The 16,329-nt window shown below is 42.9% G+C and overlaps 1 protein-coding gene across 1 annotated transcript in view; it reads left to right on the top strand.

The window, feature by feature from the left end:
- Window positions 1-16,329, top strand: part of ccser2b (coiled-coil serine-rich protein 2b) — a 169,204-nt gene that overhangs the window by 86,558 nt on the left and 66,317 nt on the right. The window contains exons 4-5 of the mRNA XM_051666952.1: window positions 3,973-4,072; window positions 16,108-16,219. Of these exons, the coding sequence (XP_051522912.1) occupies window positions 3,973-4,072; window positions 16,108-16,219 (212 nt within the window). The remainder of the gene's footprint in view (window positions 1-3,972; window positions 4,073-16,107; window positions 16,220-16,329) is intronic.

Here is a 16,329-nt window from a genome sequence, read left to right as displayed (position 1 = left end):
ATAAATTTCAGCTGATTTGCTGAAAAACTTGAATAAAAATATCACAAAATCAATGTGCGACACAGAATTGCTTCTCTTCTCTGCTACCAGAGACAACAGCGAGAAGGACAATGAGGAGGTTTAATTTAAGAATAAAAACCAACAACAACAAAACAGTGAGCCTACCAGCTGAAACCGGGACATAATACATTTCTTTAGAGAATTGTTGGGACACACTTCTTAAAATCAGGACTGTTCCCGGTAAACTGGGACATCTGGTCACCTGCCTAGAGTGACAAATGGGCATTTAAACTGTACAATTTATTCTCTCTTCCAACAAAACTGACCACAAATATTGATGATATTGGACTCATTTTTGTCCAGTAGAGCGCAACATTGCCCATCCACTTTTTATTTGTTCAAGAAGTATTTTTCCCATAAAAAAAATATTCATAGGGATATGATAAAATTAGGACTGGGAAATGTAACATGTTAATTTAAGTATTTAATTGTAAATAGTAAAAAAAGAAGAAAAAAAAAGAAAAGTAGATGCTATTTGCACCCTTAATTAAATACTAACTGTATAGGGCATCACTGCAGCATGTTTATTGTGTTTATTTAGAGTCCCACAAACACCCTACACCAACCCCTACTCCTGCACTTAACCCTAACCTTCCCTAACAAAAATTAACCATGGTTTTACTACAGTAACCATAGTATCACCATGGTATTTTGTAGTAAAATCATAGTAACCACAATTTTTTAATTCGTATGAGCTTAACATGCAGAAATTACATCGTTATATTGTCACAGTCAATTGCCTCAGCCAATCGCAGCTGGCATCATCCAAATCGGTGAAGTTGCTGGGGCACCTGAAGCGGGAGCAGGAATATAGGATATGGTCGGCCGTCTGCTCGTTGCTGTCGCCGCATTCGCAGATTGGGTCATCAGTGAGACCCCACTTGTGTAGGGTGGCTCGGAAACGGCCATGTCCAGTTCTTAGTCGGTTCAGCTTGACTCAGGCTTGTCTGGGTAGGTCGTTTCCAGCGAGTTTGTTAGATACTTTGTCGATAAACTGTTTCAGTTAACTGTTATTATTCCACGTGTCTTGCCACTTTTTGTTAGCCCAATTGCCCAATTATTTGCTTCTTTCATAAGGTGCCTCATTGTGTGTCTATTTATTTTTTACACAAACCTATCGATTTGCTTCTGAAGACATTCATTGATCGACTGGAATTGTGTGGATTACTAATTATGACTTTTGGACCATCAAACAGCCAGCAGCCTGATGGCACCTGTTTACTTGTATTGTTTGGTCAAAAAGAGCTGAAATGTGCTTAGAAAAATCTTCACTTCACTTCTGCTGAAGATGAAAGTCATACACATCTAGGATGGCTTAAAGGGAAGTCAATCAAGAGAGAATTCTCATTTTGGGGTGAACTAACCCTTTAAACATGTTATATATAAAAAAATGAAGTTGAAATAACACAGACTGATGGGTTCAACAGAAGCATATACCATCGATTAACAACCTCCGAGCTCACTCTAGGTCCGTCTTTAAAGATTTAGGGATAAAGTTATCCCTAATAATCAATTCCTCTTATGGAGAAAAATAAATGAATATGACTTTTGTTGCGCTCTATTCTGTTTAGAATGACAATGTCCCCTAATACCACCTGCCACTGACTTGCAATAGCAAACAGCAAAGTCCTTTGCAGTTTTTGCGCATGTTGTTTTATCGAGTAGGAACTCTAGCAGGATCTCTATAAGTAATAACGTAGCATGTTATATACCATAGTACTACATAGCCCTCGTGCAGACATGTACAAACACACACACACAGTTATCACAAACCCAAGCAGTAAAAGCAAACATCCTTGGTGTAAGCAATGAGCAATGTAATTGGCTGATCGAGAGTTTGTTTGAATAAAGCAGGTCATGTCTGTGGCTTGTTTGAAAGGCTGCAGCTCTATTGTGTGAAGAGCTCTATCTGCAGGCTGTATGAGAAATGGCATTTTGTTGCAATAATGAAAGAAGCACCATAAAATGGCAAATGAGTGTCTGCAGGGAGAAAAAGGCCAAAACTGGAGCAAAGACAGTAAAGTTCACTCAGCAGCACTTCCTTTGTCTTGAGCAGAGGAAAAACAAGGTTGCTGGGAGAGCTGGCGTAGAGAAAGAGAGTGCAGATAATTATGTATTCTCTATGAGATGCGAAGAGATTTGTTATTTGGTTTCTGTTGGCAAGGTCAGCATGTCTTTTCTTGAGTATGCTCTCAAAGTGAGACTTCTTTGGTTAAGCTCGTTAGATGTACTTCATATGGTATCTGTTGTCCCACTTTATCTATTTACACAGCTCATTTAAAAACCTTCATAATTACCCAATCAAACTGTAGTTTGCCAAGCTACAAGTTAACTTAAAGTAGTTAGACTACAGTAACGCTAATGCTTTTAGTTAGCTACACTACAAGCGACTAATACAAATTAGCTAACTACATTGAAACTATACATATTTTCAAATATGTAGCTTGTGTATCTATTAAATATGTTACTGATCAGTAATAAACTGCATTTGAATAGCAGAAAATGAACAGTGTATCATTGGGCGCATATACGGCGATGCACAGCGCTGTCTCCTTAGCATATTCGACTGATGGGTACAGAGCGATACTCAGTCCTTGCAGTGAAGATTCAGTATCATGGTTAGCATAAGCAGCATCTCATTCCCTCCTTTCAGGGAACTTTGGTTACAGTCGTAACTTTATTGTTCCCTTTCAATTCGGTCATCTCGACGCTGCGTCATTGCTGACGCTATGGGGAATGTATACCATAATGCTGTGCTACTGATTCACACTTGCAACGATACCTACTAGTCAATAGGTAGTTAAAGACACCCACAGAATCTCCTCTTCCTATCATAATAAGGTTAAGCTTAGAGGTCAAGCTTTCTGTTTAGAGGTCATATGTGAACAGGGCTCATAGGGAAATACTGGTAAACCAGCTCTGGCAATTTCCCAGAATGAAAAGTTGTAACTGCACAGTTGTTTGAGCATGTATGAGGTCAGGACGCAGTGATGTAAGAAGTCTGCTTTGAGCCAATCACAAAGTTCTGACAGACGTGACATAATTACTCTGCACCGTTTAAACAATACTATGACGTTTAGCCGCAGGTTAGGTAGTTACTTCACGACCAGGAAAAATGTTTCGCTACTTGCTAATTGGTTACAGGTGTATTTGGGGATGGATGTTCTCAGATTCTTTGTATCTGTTTTTTCAGCTTTTAAGAGCACAATAAAGATGATCTCAAAGCAGAACATGGACTTTAAGCCACAAAACTCAAACAATACAATTTTGATTTCATGGGGTCTTTAAATCAGAAATCTGACATTACAGTGGCTAGTATCACTAATATTCTGGTCAGCAGATAACCTTTTTTTTTTTTTCACTGGTTAAGACTGTAAAACAAAGAAAAAGGACAAGCCGTTCCTTTGACCAACTTTTTACAGTCTATTCTGGGAAAGTTTTAGTCATATTGGTTTCTGTTTTGCAAATGCTCTTTTCCCTTCTGAGTGTTCCTTTATTGTCATGCCATGGGTAGATGAGGGTCGGTCATGGGGAAAAGTCATTTTGCGCAGGTACTCAGCTGGGACTAAGCCTTCTCTGAGGGAAGGGTGGCTTCCTTTAGGTACGATAACTGCTCCACGCTTGGATACACATCAGTTGTCTTCCTCCCTCAGTGAAGTGTGCTCTGCCCAATGCTTGAAGTCCCATGTTTATCTGAAATGTGTTGCTCCTCCATCTTTGGCATAAGTGCTTTTTCTGTGACCCTTTTCCTGAAACAGTTCACTGAAAGTGTGTTTGATATGAAGGATAATTTACAGTCAGCCGATCATCATTACAAATTTAAACAGAGCGCTCGCTTCATCTTTAAATTTGAGGACTGATGTAATTTCTAAGTGTGATTTTGACTCTCTCTTTCCTTCTCTTGTTTATTAGGACATTCTCAGCAACCTGGAGAATGTGGAGTCATGTGACCTGGGGGACGATGACCTCATAATGGATTTGGATCTGTCTGAAGATGCATCCTTACACAGCAGTGAGTGATGACATAATTTGACCAGTATTTCTAATAAGCACTGTATGACATCAACCTTTGGAACATTCAAACAGTTTGATTTTGTTGGTTTGAACAAATCTAATGATGTATTTAAAATAAGATACGTTTGCCTACAGCAGTTTTAACTTAATGGTCTAGTTCACCCAAAAATGTCGTAATTGTCATACATTTTGTGATCATTTACTTACCCTCATGTCGTTCTAAAACCGTATGACTTTCTTCCGTTGAATTCAAAAGGAGATGTTTAGCAGAATATTCACACTGTTATTTTTCATACAGTGAAAGTAAATGACAACCAAGCCCAATTAAAGTACCATAAAAGTAGTCCATGCAACTTGTGCCAAAAGTCATTTGTAACTCCAAAAACTGGTGTACATTCAAAAATAGCGTTGTGTCATGTTTAACTTCAGTGGGCACCAGTACACCGTTTTTTATTTTAGTCAAAATGTTGGTCTTTTGATGAAAATTTCCTTTAAATTTGTCAATATTCTATATAATATTCATTAATTTAAGTCAGTTTTACTCAATCAAAAATGGCATATATTTTTAGTCAACAAAAACAACATAGGGTTGACAATAATGTGCAAAATGACAAAGTGTGTAAAACTGCAACTGACCAAACTTGAACCAAATAATCAAATATTTTGAAAAATGTACAGTATAAAATAATAAAATAATAATAACAATTACCAACATTAATAATAATAATAAAAATGTAATTATTTAAATGTATCAAACATGAATTATTAGCATTAACAACATGAAAAAACAGTCCAGAAAACCTGAGCTCCTGAATAGCCTGTAATAAATGTAGTACAGTATTAGCTACTTTTTAGAAGTTACTGTGTTTTTAATTCTTCATGCTTTAGAAACTATTCTAAAATATTCAACTATTGACTATTCCATGCTTTAGACAGTTTAGGATACTGTGTCACGTGTAGCGCGATTTTACAAAACAATGTGAAGGTCGTACAAAGTAACATTAATCTTTACCAACGCTATCAAAGTGAATATCAGGCACAACAGCGCCGCTATAACACGGGCCACCATCTTGATTGTTTTGGTTGAATGGATTGCATGACTGCGTCACATGACAACAAATACGTCATCATTTTAAGATATGTCCATGTGGCAGCGGGGGCGTGGTCAAGCATCTCTCCGGAGAGAGAAAGCGGTAAGGGCGCTTACACCTGAGCTAAATTGTCTAACACCTGTCTCTAATTTCAGTGAGCACGGGGAGAGCGGCATAAAGAGAGCGACACAACGCTCAGTGGGGGAGACTGGATATGACAGAGCCGAGCCAGAGCAATGATTCCCAAGTAGTGAAAGTTATTTGTAGAAACAGTGTGTGTGTTAGTGTTTAAAGAGTGTATAAAGGTAACTGTAAAGTGGTGTCGAGGAAGAGGGGAAATAAAGCGTCACCTGAAAAAGGAAAACTGCTTCTTGCGTCCTCTTTTACACTGGTGCCGAAACCCGGGATTGAAGTTTGGGTCGAAGATGGATGGAGGTCGTCCCGTAGAGTCCTCCCAGTTGGCGGAGATCCTCCAAGCCCTCGCCAGCCTACATCGGAACCACCAACAAACGCTGCTTGAGCTCCGACAAGATCAAGACCGCCGGTTTGTCGAGCTCATGCATGCTCAAGCCGAGGACCGGCAGGCGATCCGGAGCCTCCTCAGCCAGGGGGCATCCTCAGCCGCGACCCCGGACACACCCACGCCGTTACCCCCGCCAGCATTACAGAAAATGGGGGCGGCGGACGACCCCGAGGCTTTCCTGGATTTGTTTGAGCGGACCGCCGAGATCTGGGGCTGGCCGCTCGGCCAATGGGCAGCCCGACTGATCCCACTATTGTCCGGGGAAGCCCAGCTCGCGGCTCAACAACTGCCATAGTCGAGCCTCCTGGCCTACGGAGATCTAAAAAAAGCCATCTTGCAACGGGTTGGTCGCACTCCGGAGGAAAGTCGTCAACTCTTCCGGAGCTTGAAGTTGGAAAGCTCTGACCGCCCGTTTGCCTTTGCCCAGCGGCTCCGTGACGCCTGCCGAAGATGGCTGCTAGCGGGGGATCGCGACGTCCAGGGAATTATCGACCAGGTGGTACTGGAACAGTTCATAGTTTGACTGCCAAAAGGAACGGCGGAGTGGGTCCAGTGCCACCACCCGGCGTCGTTGGAGGAAGCTATCCGACTTGCGGAGGACCACATGGCGGCGATCCCGAGGACGGAAGATCCCTCCTACATTTTCTCTCCTCCCTCTGTTTCTTCCCCCTCCCCTCTCTCTCTCTCGTCTGCTCTCTCTCCAGGTCCCGTTCCTGCCCCACGCAGACGAGGAGGAACTCAGCCCCTGAGACCAGTTCCCCGGGTGTGGGAGGCGGCACCTTCCCCTACTCCAATGCCCCGCCGCTCTCCCCCTCGGGGGGCGCCCGCCGACGCAAGTGCGGGCATAGCGCCTGGGCCGGCCTGCTGGAGGTGCGGAGACCCGAGCCACTTCCGAGATCAGTGCCCTCTGATGGAGCTGGGGACGGTGGTGCGGGTCTCTGACCTCCCACAGGCTGCCCGGATACCGGTAAGTGTCAAGGGGGGTACTCACCAAGCGTTGGTGGATACCGGGTGTAATCAAACCACTATCCACCAACGACTGGTTCAACCCGAGGCATTGGTCACATCCAAAACGGTGAAGGTGAAGTGTGTACACGGGGATATTCACAAGTATCCGGCGGTGACCCTGACAATTAAATTCCGGGGGAAAAAGCATAGAGTGGAGGCTGCGGTTAGTTCCCGCCTCACCCATCCGCTGATTTTGGGGACTGATTGGCCTGATTTTAGAGTTTTATTAAAGGGAATTTGCGCGGATGGGTCCTGTGTGAAAATAGGGAGATGTGTGATGTGCGATGATCTGGCAGGGGAGGCGGAGCCGGGGCTGTCCTCGACAGCTCCACGTCATGATGACGAGAGAGGGGGAGAGGCTGCAGCCCCTCCCCTTCTCAGGGAATTCCCTGAGGGGGATTTCCCTTTGGAGCAGCCGCGAGACGAAACCCTCAAACACGCCTTTGACCAAGTGAGAGTTATCGATGGTCAACGACTCCAGCCTGACATCGCACTTTCATACCCCTATTTTGCAATTATAAATGAGCGGTTGTATCGAGTGACACAGGACGCTCGAACCAAAGAGGATACAACCCAACTTTTGATTCCAAGGAGCCGTCGGGAAATGGTATTCCAGGCGGCTCATTATAATCCCATGGCAGGTCATCTAGGAGAAAGGAAAACACTGAACCGTCTAATAGCCCGTTTCTATTGGCCGGGCATTGGCGGCGATGTCCGCAGGTGGTGTGCGGCATGCCGCGAATGCCAGCTGGTTAACCCACCGGCCACCCCAAAAGCGCCATTGCGCCCTCTCCCTTTGATCGAGGTCCCTTTTGAGAGAATTGGAATGGACCTCGTCGGGCCATTAGAACGGTCAGCACGCGGACATCGCTTTGTATTGGTCCTAGTGGACTATGCAACGCGATATCCGGAAGCAGTGCCTCTTCGCAACATCTCAGCACGCAGTGTTGCGGAGGCACTCTTCAAAATAATCTCCCGTGTGGGGATTCCGAAAGAAATCCTCACCGATCAAGGCACAACGTTTATGTCACGGACACTACGCGAGCTGTACGAACTATTAAATATTAAATCGATTCGCACCAGTGTATACCATCCTCAAACGGATGGCCTGGTGGAACGATTTAATAAAACCCTCAAAAACATGATTCGTAAGTTCGTGCACGATGATTCTAGAAATTGGGATAAATGGCTCGACCCCCTGTTATTTGCAGTACGAGAGGTCCCGCAAGCCTCCACTGGCTTCTCCCCATTCGAGCTGCTATATGGGCGACGCCCACGCGGCGTGCTTGATGTAATGCGAGAGGTCTGGGAGGAGGGACCTTCAAACAGTAAAAATGAAATTCAGTACGTTCTTGATCTTCGAGCAAAACTCCACACCTTGGGGCAACTAACACAGGAGAATTTGCTCCAAGCTCAGGAACGACAGCGCCGACTGTATGACAGGGGAACTCAGCTAAGGGAATTTGCACCGGGAGATAAAGTGCTTGTATTGCTTCCCACATCGAGCTCTAAATTACTCGCCAAGTGGCAAGGACCCTTTGAGGTCACACGACGAGTGGGAGATCTCGATTATGAGGTTAAACGAACCGATAGAGGGGGCGCACATCAAATATACCGCCTCAATCTCCTGAAATTGTGGAGGGAGGCAGTTCCCGTGATGTTGGCTATGGTAGTTCCCGAGAAGCCGGAGCTCGGACCGGAGGTGAGTTCAAAACATAAACAGTTCACCCCGGTCACTTGCGGAGACCACCTCTCACCGAGTCAACTCGCGGAGGTTGCTAGGTTGCAACAGGAATTTGTGGATGTGTTCTCCCCTCTACCGGGACATACAAACCTCATCCATCACCACATCGAGACCGAGCCGGGGGTCGTGGTACGTAGCCGCCCCTATCGACTACCCGAACACAAAAAGAAAATTGTTCGGGAAGAATTGGATGCGATGCTTGATATGGGGGTAATAGAAGAATCCCACAGTGATTGGTCCAGCCCAGTTGTTCTAGTGCCTAAGAGCGACGGGTCTGTGCGATTCTGTGTGGATTGCAGAAAAGTCAACGCGGTGTCTAAATTTGATGCGTATCCAATGCCTCGCGTTGATGAGTTGCTCGATCGGTTGGGCACTGCTCGGTTTTATTCGACATTGGATTTGACGAAGGGTTATTGGCAGATCCCCTTGACACCAATTTCCCGTGAGAAAACCGCCTTCTCCACACCGTTTGGATTACACCAATTTGTGACACTTCCGTTCGGTTTGTTTGGAGCCCCGGCTACGTTTCAGCGTCTCATGGACCGAATCCTCAGGCCGCATTCAGTTTACGCCGCTGCCTATTTAGATGACATAATCATTTATAGCAATGATTGGCAGCGGCATATACAACACCTGAGGGCGGTTCTGAGATCGCTGTGCCGAGCGGGACTCACAGCGAACCCGAAGAAGTGCACGATTGGGTGGGTGGAGGTACGGTATCTGGGGTTCCACTTGGGCCACGGGCAGGTGCGTCCCCAAATTGACAAGACGATTGCGACCTGCCCAAGACCCAAGACCAAAAAGGGGGTGAGACAGTTCCTGGGGCTGGCTGGCTATTATAGAAGGTTTGTGCCTAACTATTCGGATGTCACCAGCCCGCTGACTGATCTCACTAAAAAGGGAGCTCCAGATCCGGTCCAGTGGACGGAGCAGTGTCAACGGGCGTTCACGCAAGTTAAAGCCGCACTTTGCGGGGGGCCACTGTTACATTCACCTGACTTCTCTCTCCCTTTTGTTTTACAGACAGATGCTTCAGACAGGGGGCTGGGGGCTGTGCTCTCGCAGGTGGTGGAGGGGGAAGAGCGCCCGGTGCTGTACATTAGCCGTAAGCTCTCGTTAAGGGAAACTAAGTACAGCACCGTGGAAAAGGAGTGTCTCGCCATCAAGTGGGCGGTCCTCACTCTCCGATACTACCTGTTGGGGCGGGCCTTCACCCTCTGCTCGGATCACGCCCCACTCCAGTGGCTCCACCGCATGAAAGATACTAACGCCCGGATCACCCGTTGGTATCTGGCTCTTCAGCCGTTTAAGTTCAAGGTGGTCCACAGACCAGGGGCGCAGATGGCTGTTGCCGACTTCCTTTCCAGGAATGGGGGGGGGAGTGGTAAGCAGGCCGGATGTCGCCCCGGCCTGAGTCGGGCGGTGGGGATATGTGGCAGCGGGGGCGTGGTCAAGCATCTCTCCGGAGAGAGAAAGCGGTATGGGCGCTTACACCTGAGCTAAATTGTCTAACACCTGTCTCTAATTTCAGTGAGCACGGGGAGAGCGGCATAAAGAGAGCGACACAACGCTCAGTGGGGGAGACTGGATATGACAGAGCCGAGCCAGAGCAATGATTCCCGAGTAGTGAAAGTTATTTGTAGAAACAGTGTGTGTGTTAGTGTTTAAAGAGTGTATAAAGGTAACTGTAAAGTGGTGTCGAGGAAGAGGGGAAATAAAGCGTCACCTGAAAAAGGAAAACTGCTTCTTGCGTCCTCTTTTACAGTCCATTTCCCCCATCCACACTACAACACAAAGACAGCGTTTTCAGATTTATCCACTTGGGAGAGCATTTTCTAAATGCTCCATTTTCACTGACAAAATCGGCATCTCAGTGTGGACGGAAGGACAAAACGTAGAGAAAAAGATGCGTTTTCAAACGAAAACATATTAGTGTGGATGTAGCCTTAGTTTTACCTGCAGCAAATCTCATCTGTGATCATATTTTCTGAAGTTATGGCCGTTTGTGCAGCCAACCAATAATGTTAGAGTGACAGCAGTAGCAACACAGAGTACAGAGACTAGCAACATCTAGTGACAAAATCGCTGACAGTGTGAACGGGGCTTTAGTTCAAAGTTCACCTGTTCATTGACTTCATTGTCTGTGCAGATGTAAGTTGTAATATTATGTTTATGTTGTGGATATAGCTGATTAATGTCACTTATACCACGGTCTGTTCTGGTACTTTATTCTGATTGACTAGAATGTGGTCAGTTCAAACCGTTGAATGCACAGGTAGTTCCAGTCAGTTTTAATCATCGTTCTATATTAGTGCGCCTTCTCTGCTGTCCCCATAATGACACATTGCGAGAGTTTTATGCCTCTGTTCAAACAAACTCCGGACGTGGATATAATGTCAGTGCTGGATTTACCGTCACATCACAAAACAACATCACGCAATGCCGTCTTTACATCAACTGTGAAGTGTTACAGGAAACACAGACAAGACAACAGTGTTCATCAGCCCTGTATTACTCACCCAATGTGTTAGGAAAGTATGGTTTGACATTCAGCTGTTTTGCACAGAAGTGGAGAAAGTAACTGGGACCCATCAAATGCATCTTTCGCTGTCCGGCAAGATGAGGCAAAATGATTTATATTGTAACATGATAAATATTCATCTAAAATGGCTGCCCTACTCAACATGTGCGCCTATATCCGTTTATAGAGGGCGGTTTTGAAATCAAGCAACGCAACATCGCAAATGTATTCTTATTTTATTCAATCGTGCAGCTTTAATGGATACCATACTGATGTCTCAGAGTACAAATTCTGCAGGATTAGAGCGTTCTGGATCATGTTCTTTTCATCATGAACAGTACATTTTTCCTCATTAATTTGAAAATGACAACGAATAGGAATTGAATATTATATGTTCTCTGGATTGCCAATCCTTCTACATTATGTGGCTGTTATTATTTCTGGATTGAGTATTTAACAGTTTTTAAAGAGTGTTTGGTCTCCAAAAAACTATATTATTGCACTACTTCATCTCTGTGTCTGATTTAGAACAGGCAGAACTCTAGATCTATCAATCTAACAACAATCTAACAACCTTTAGATAAAGTTAACCGTTATTTTTTATTCTTCCAGTCAAACTTTGTGCTGCATTAATTAATGACAGCTGCAACTATTCAATGCTAGCAAGTGACCATGGTATAAGTGGGATAATCCACGGCTAGGTGTGTGTTAACGACTTTAAATGCACTTAAATTCCTCCGCTTCGCATTGGGTTGTTCTTCGCCTCCACATCATGCATTTAAAATTGTTTAACGCACACCTAGCCGTGAATTATCCCTTACATATAAAGGATGTTTTTGTGTGAGGTAATTAACCCATTAATAAAGTTCATTGTACAGGTGTATTTGAGTATTATCATGATGCATCTTTTGTCTCATCTTCGTTATCATTGACGAAAAACAAAATTGTCAACATTCATTTTCGTTAGTCATTTTTGCTGCCGAGTTTCCCACTGGTGATTATCGGTACACTGATTATGATAAATAAAGCAACAGTGCATAAAGTCATGCAAACGCCTTCAGTGATTTATCAGTGTAATATCATAAACGATTTAGGCAAATAAAAACATCACAACATTTTGAGTTTTTCCCGATTAACATTCTTACTGGCTTATCCAAATTGTGCAAGTGTCGTGCACAAATCTGTTTTATGTTTTGATGTCAAAAGCAGTGAAGAATGTGATGATTTCAAATCCCATGTAAACGTGGGTTTCTTGTGTTTCTTTTAATGTTAATTTTTTACATTTTTTACAAGCTGTTTTGGCGCAAATGAGATTTGAGAGCTGCAGTGGTGGGAACAATTTTCAGTCAATAATGACTTACATTTCTGTCTCTTCCTCAAACAAAGAAATCATATCATGACCTTAATATACTTGTCGTATCAACTACTTTCATGATATTTTTATGATACGTTTATGGTGCTCGTTCATCTGCATGACCACGTCTGCCACCATTCACTTCCATTGTATGGAAAAGAGCGGCACAAACATTCTGCTAAACATCTCTTTTTTTGTGTTTACGGAAAAAATAAAAGGTGTGCGGGTTTTGGAATGACATGAGGGTGAGAATTGATGACAGAATTTTCTTGGCTATCATTGTTTCTATCCTTGATTCCTATTATTGTTCTACTAATGTGTTATTGTGCTACTAAATATGAACTTTTGAATAGCCAGATTATTACATTTAAATGTTAACAGTCTTTAATGTTGTGTAGAGATCACTGAAGCTTTTTCTGCCATGCGTGTATCTGCTGTGTGTGTGCATCTGGGTAAAGTTCAGTATTTGTGAGCGCTTTCATTCATTCAGCCATTAGACTGACAGTGCAGCTTGAGTGGCTCTTCAATTTTTACCTCAGATAAGACTGCATCATATCAATCTCATCATACTGTCACTGTTATATCCTCATATCTTGATATGAGAGAGAAAAAGAGCCATTTGTTGTTATTCTCCAGTGGTTTGAGCTGAGTTGGAGATATCAGGCAGAGTTATGAGCTTTTATTGGTTATGATATCTTTTTCTGCTATGTCTTGGCAGTTTGAAGTAATATAAAACTGAATATATCGCTCACAGTATTTCTGCCTATGCAGGAGTGTTCACTTGTGGATATGCTATTATTTTCTCATTAACGCAGACATTGTATCGAACTACAGCTCTTTAATATGGACTTGTATGATTCTGTTTTAAAAATGTAGGCTAACATAAAGTTAAGGATTTGCTACTGATACATATTAATTTTAAAATCAGAGCTGTCAGGATCGATTTGGTGGGAAATTCAGGGTTCTGTTATTCGTCCTTGCATGTTTACGCCACGTCTGTAAAAAAACAAAGAAGTTCCGGCAGCAGACTAATTACTTGCTCAGACCACATTTTTCAGATATCGGTGTTTCTTCAATTTTGGGTAATTTCATGTCCCATGGGTTGATTTGTATTAAAAAATAACAGATTGTTTTATTTTTTTTTTTTCACATTAAAAATTTCTTCAAAACTTTTCACCTAGCCTTTATCATTTATTTTGGTACTTTTCAAATGTCTTTTATGTAAAGATTTTACTGTTTTAGCCTTTTCCCAAACCCAGACTTTGAAAATCCATTATAACTATACAAATTAGTACATCTTTAACATCTTTAACTGCATTTTTTGGCTGCGTCTGCAATTTGTCACACCTAAATTTAAAAGCTCACCTTACACACATACAGTGGACTAACTGCATAAAATTGGTCTAATTTTACAGAAACCCCCCTAAATTTCAAGAAAAGATTCAAATAATTCATAAATAACATTGTATACACTGGTGAGCCAAAACATTGACCACTCACAGGTGAAGCAAATAATGTTGATCATCTTCCAACAAGGCCACATGTCAAGGTCTGTGTAGATTAGATGGTAAGTGATCAATCAGTTCTTGTAGTTAACGTGTTGAATGCAGGAGAAATGGGCAGGAGTAAAGACCTGAGCGACTTTGACAAGGGCCAAATTGTTATGGCCAGTCGACTGGGCTTGTGGGGTGCTCCCAGTCAGCAGTGGCGAGTACCTACTGACAGTGGTCTGAGGACGGACAAACCACAAACCGGAGACAGGGTGTTGGGCACCAAAGGCTCATCGATTTGCGAGGGCAGTGAAGGCTGTCCTGTCTGGTCCGGTCCGACAGAAGGTCTGCTGTGGCACAAGTCATAGAAAATTGTAATGATGGTTACGGGAGGAATGTGTCACAACACAGTGCTGCGTATGGGGCTGCGTAGCCGCAGACTGGTCAGAGTGCCCATGATGACCCCTGTCCACCATTGAAAGCAGCTACAATGGGCAAGCGTGCATCGGAACTGGACCTTGGAGCAGTGGAAGAAGGTTGCCTGGTCTGATGAGTCCCATTTTCTTTTACATCAAGTGGACGGCCATGTACGTGTGCGCCGTTTACCTGGGGAAGTGATGGCACCAGGATGCACTGTGGGAAAACGACAAGCAGGGAGTGTGATGCTCTGGGCAATGTTCTGCTGGGAAACCCTGGGTCCGGCCATTCATGTGGATGTCAATTTGACACATGCCATCTACCTAAACATCGTTGCAGACCAGGTACACCCCTTCATGGTAATGGTATTCCCTGAAGGCAGTGGCCTCTTTCATTAGGATAATGCACCCTGCCACACTGCACACATTGTTTTGGAATGGTTTGAGGAACATGATGAAGAGTTTAAGGTGTTGCCCTGGCCTCCAAATTTCCCAGATCTCAATCAGATTGAGCATCTATGGGATGTGCTGGACCAACAAGTCCGATCCACGGCGGTTTCACCTCACAACTTACAGGACTTGAAGGATCTGCTGCTAATGTCTTGGTGCCAGATACCACAGGACACCTTCAGGGGTCTTGTAGAGTCCATGGCTTGGCGGGTCGGTGCTGTTTTGACGGTATGTGGAGGACCAACAACATATTAGGCAGGTGGTCATAATGTTTTGGCTCATAGGTGTATGTTTGCATTGTTAAAAACATTTGTTTTCCCACTAAAATGCCAAAATAATAGCTTCTTTTTAACTAGACTCGGGAATTTGAAAAAATGCGACATAAATATGACTTCTGTATAGTAAAATGTAATATTTAGTGTAGTAGTAGTAGTAATAATGATAATAATAATAATAATATATATCAATAATAATAACATTATATTTAAACAATACCTGACAAACAAGAGTTTCATCACTGCTGTCATTAATGTTATGCTCTACTGTGCAGCTCTGTATTTGACCAAAAAAATTATTTTCATTTAACAAAAATAATGCAATGGTTATTGAAAAGTAATTGTTCTGTTTTCATTTTATTAAAATTCTATGAATTCATTTGATTAGACAGTTTTTTAAATGATTAAATGTAATTATACTTTAAAACCTGGAATTCAGAGAAAATAATACGTAAAACACAAAATTTGGGATAAAATAAAATGAAAAAACAAACAAACAAAAAAAACGTGTTTTATAGGACCCTAAATATTTATTGTATGAAAAATGTTTGTATCATGTTTTCAAAAATGACAACTGTCCCACAGTTGTGACGTTATTTCCACCACACCAAAAATGTTGCCCCTAATAAAGTTTTTTCAAAAGTAGCCAAAAGTGTCAGTGAAGAGCATGCTGGAGATGAAATATGAGACAAAACAAAGAAAAATCAAGAGAAAAGTCACTTCTGAGCAGAATAATTTTATTGGCCGACATTTCCAATCAAGCTCTAATTTTGCCAAATTCTACAAAAAGTGTGAAAATACGATTTAATTGAGTGCATTTCGGACACATGAAGTTTTGGCTATGAAACTTGCCTTGGCAAATAAACTAGTGTGAGTGTGACGAATGTTTAAACAAGACTTTTCTGTTTAGAAGTTCACAGTGCAAAAAGTGCCTGAAGTTGAAGAAACACCCATATACTGTATGTGTTTTTAAAACTTTCTTCTTACTATCAGGGACTCTTGGTGAAGCTAGTCAAATCTGTTCTGATATGGTGATCACAGGCAACCATGAGTATACCTCAATCCATCAGCAGTATAGAAACATGCTGAAACCCACCTAGAACACATTAGCAACTGCCCTGGCAGTCAACCACTATGTTGTTGTTCTTGTATGTGTGATAGACACTGATGGGATGTTATCGTACGAGTGCTCTGAAACAGGCGGTCAGCTGAATCAGAGGAGGACTCGACTGCAGCGCTGGGGCCTTCATGATCAGTTCCGCTGTGAAAACAGGTGACCTTTTCATTCATGTGTTTTGACATTTGGTGAGACTGCAGAAGATTTCATGTCAAGGCTGGTCACACTTTGTAACAGTAAGCAGCCACATTCTCACACATTTTTGC

The sequence above is a fragment of the Myxocyprinus asiaticus genome, chromosome 32 (genome assembly GCF_019703515.2).
Source record: "Myxocyprinus asiaticus isolate MX2 ecotype Aquarium Trade chromosome 32, UBuf_Myxa_2, whole genome shotgun sequence".
Taxonomy (NCBI): Eukaryota; Metazoa; Chordata; class Actinopteri; order Cypriniformes; family Catostomidae; genus Myxocyprinus; species Myxocyprinus asiaticus.
The sequence above is the reverse complement of the archived record's forward strand: the minus strand, read 5'-3'. Positions and strand labels throughout refer to the sequence as shown.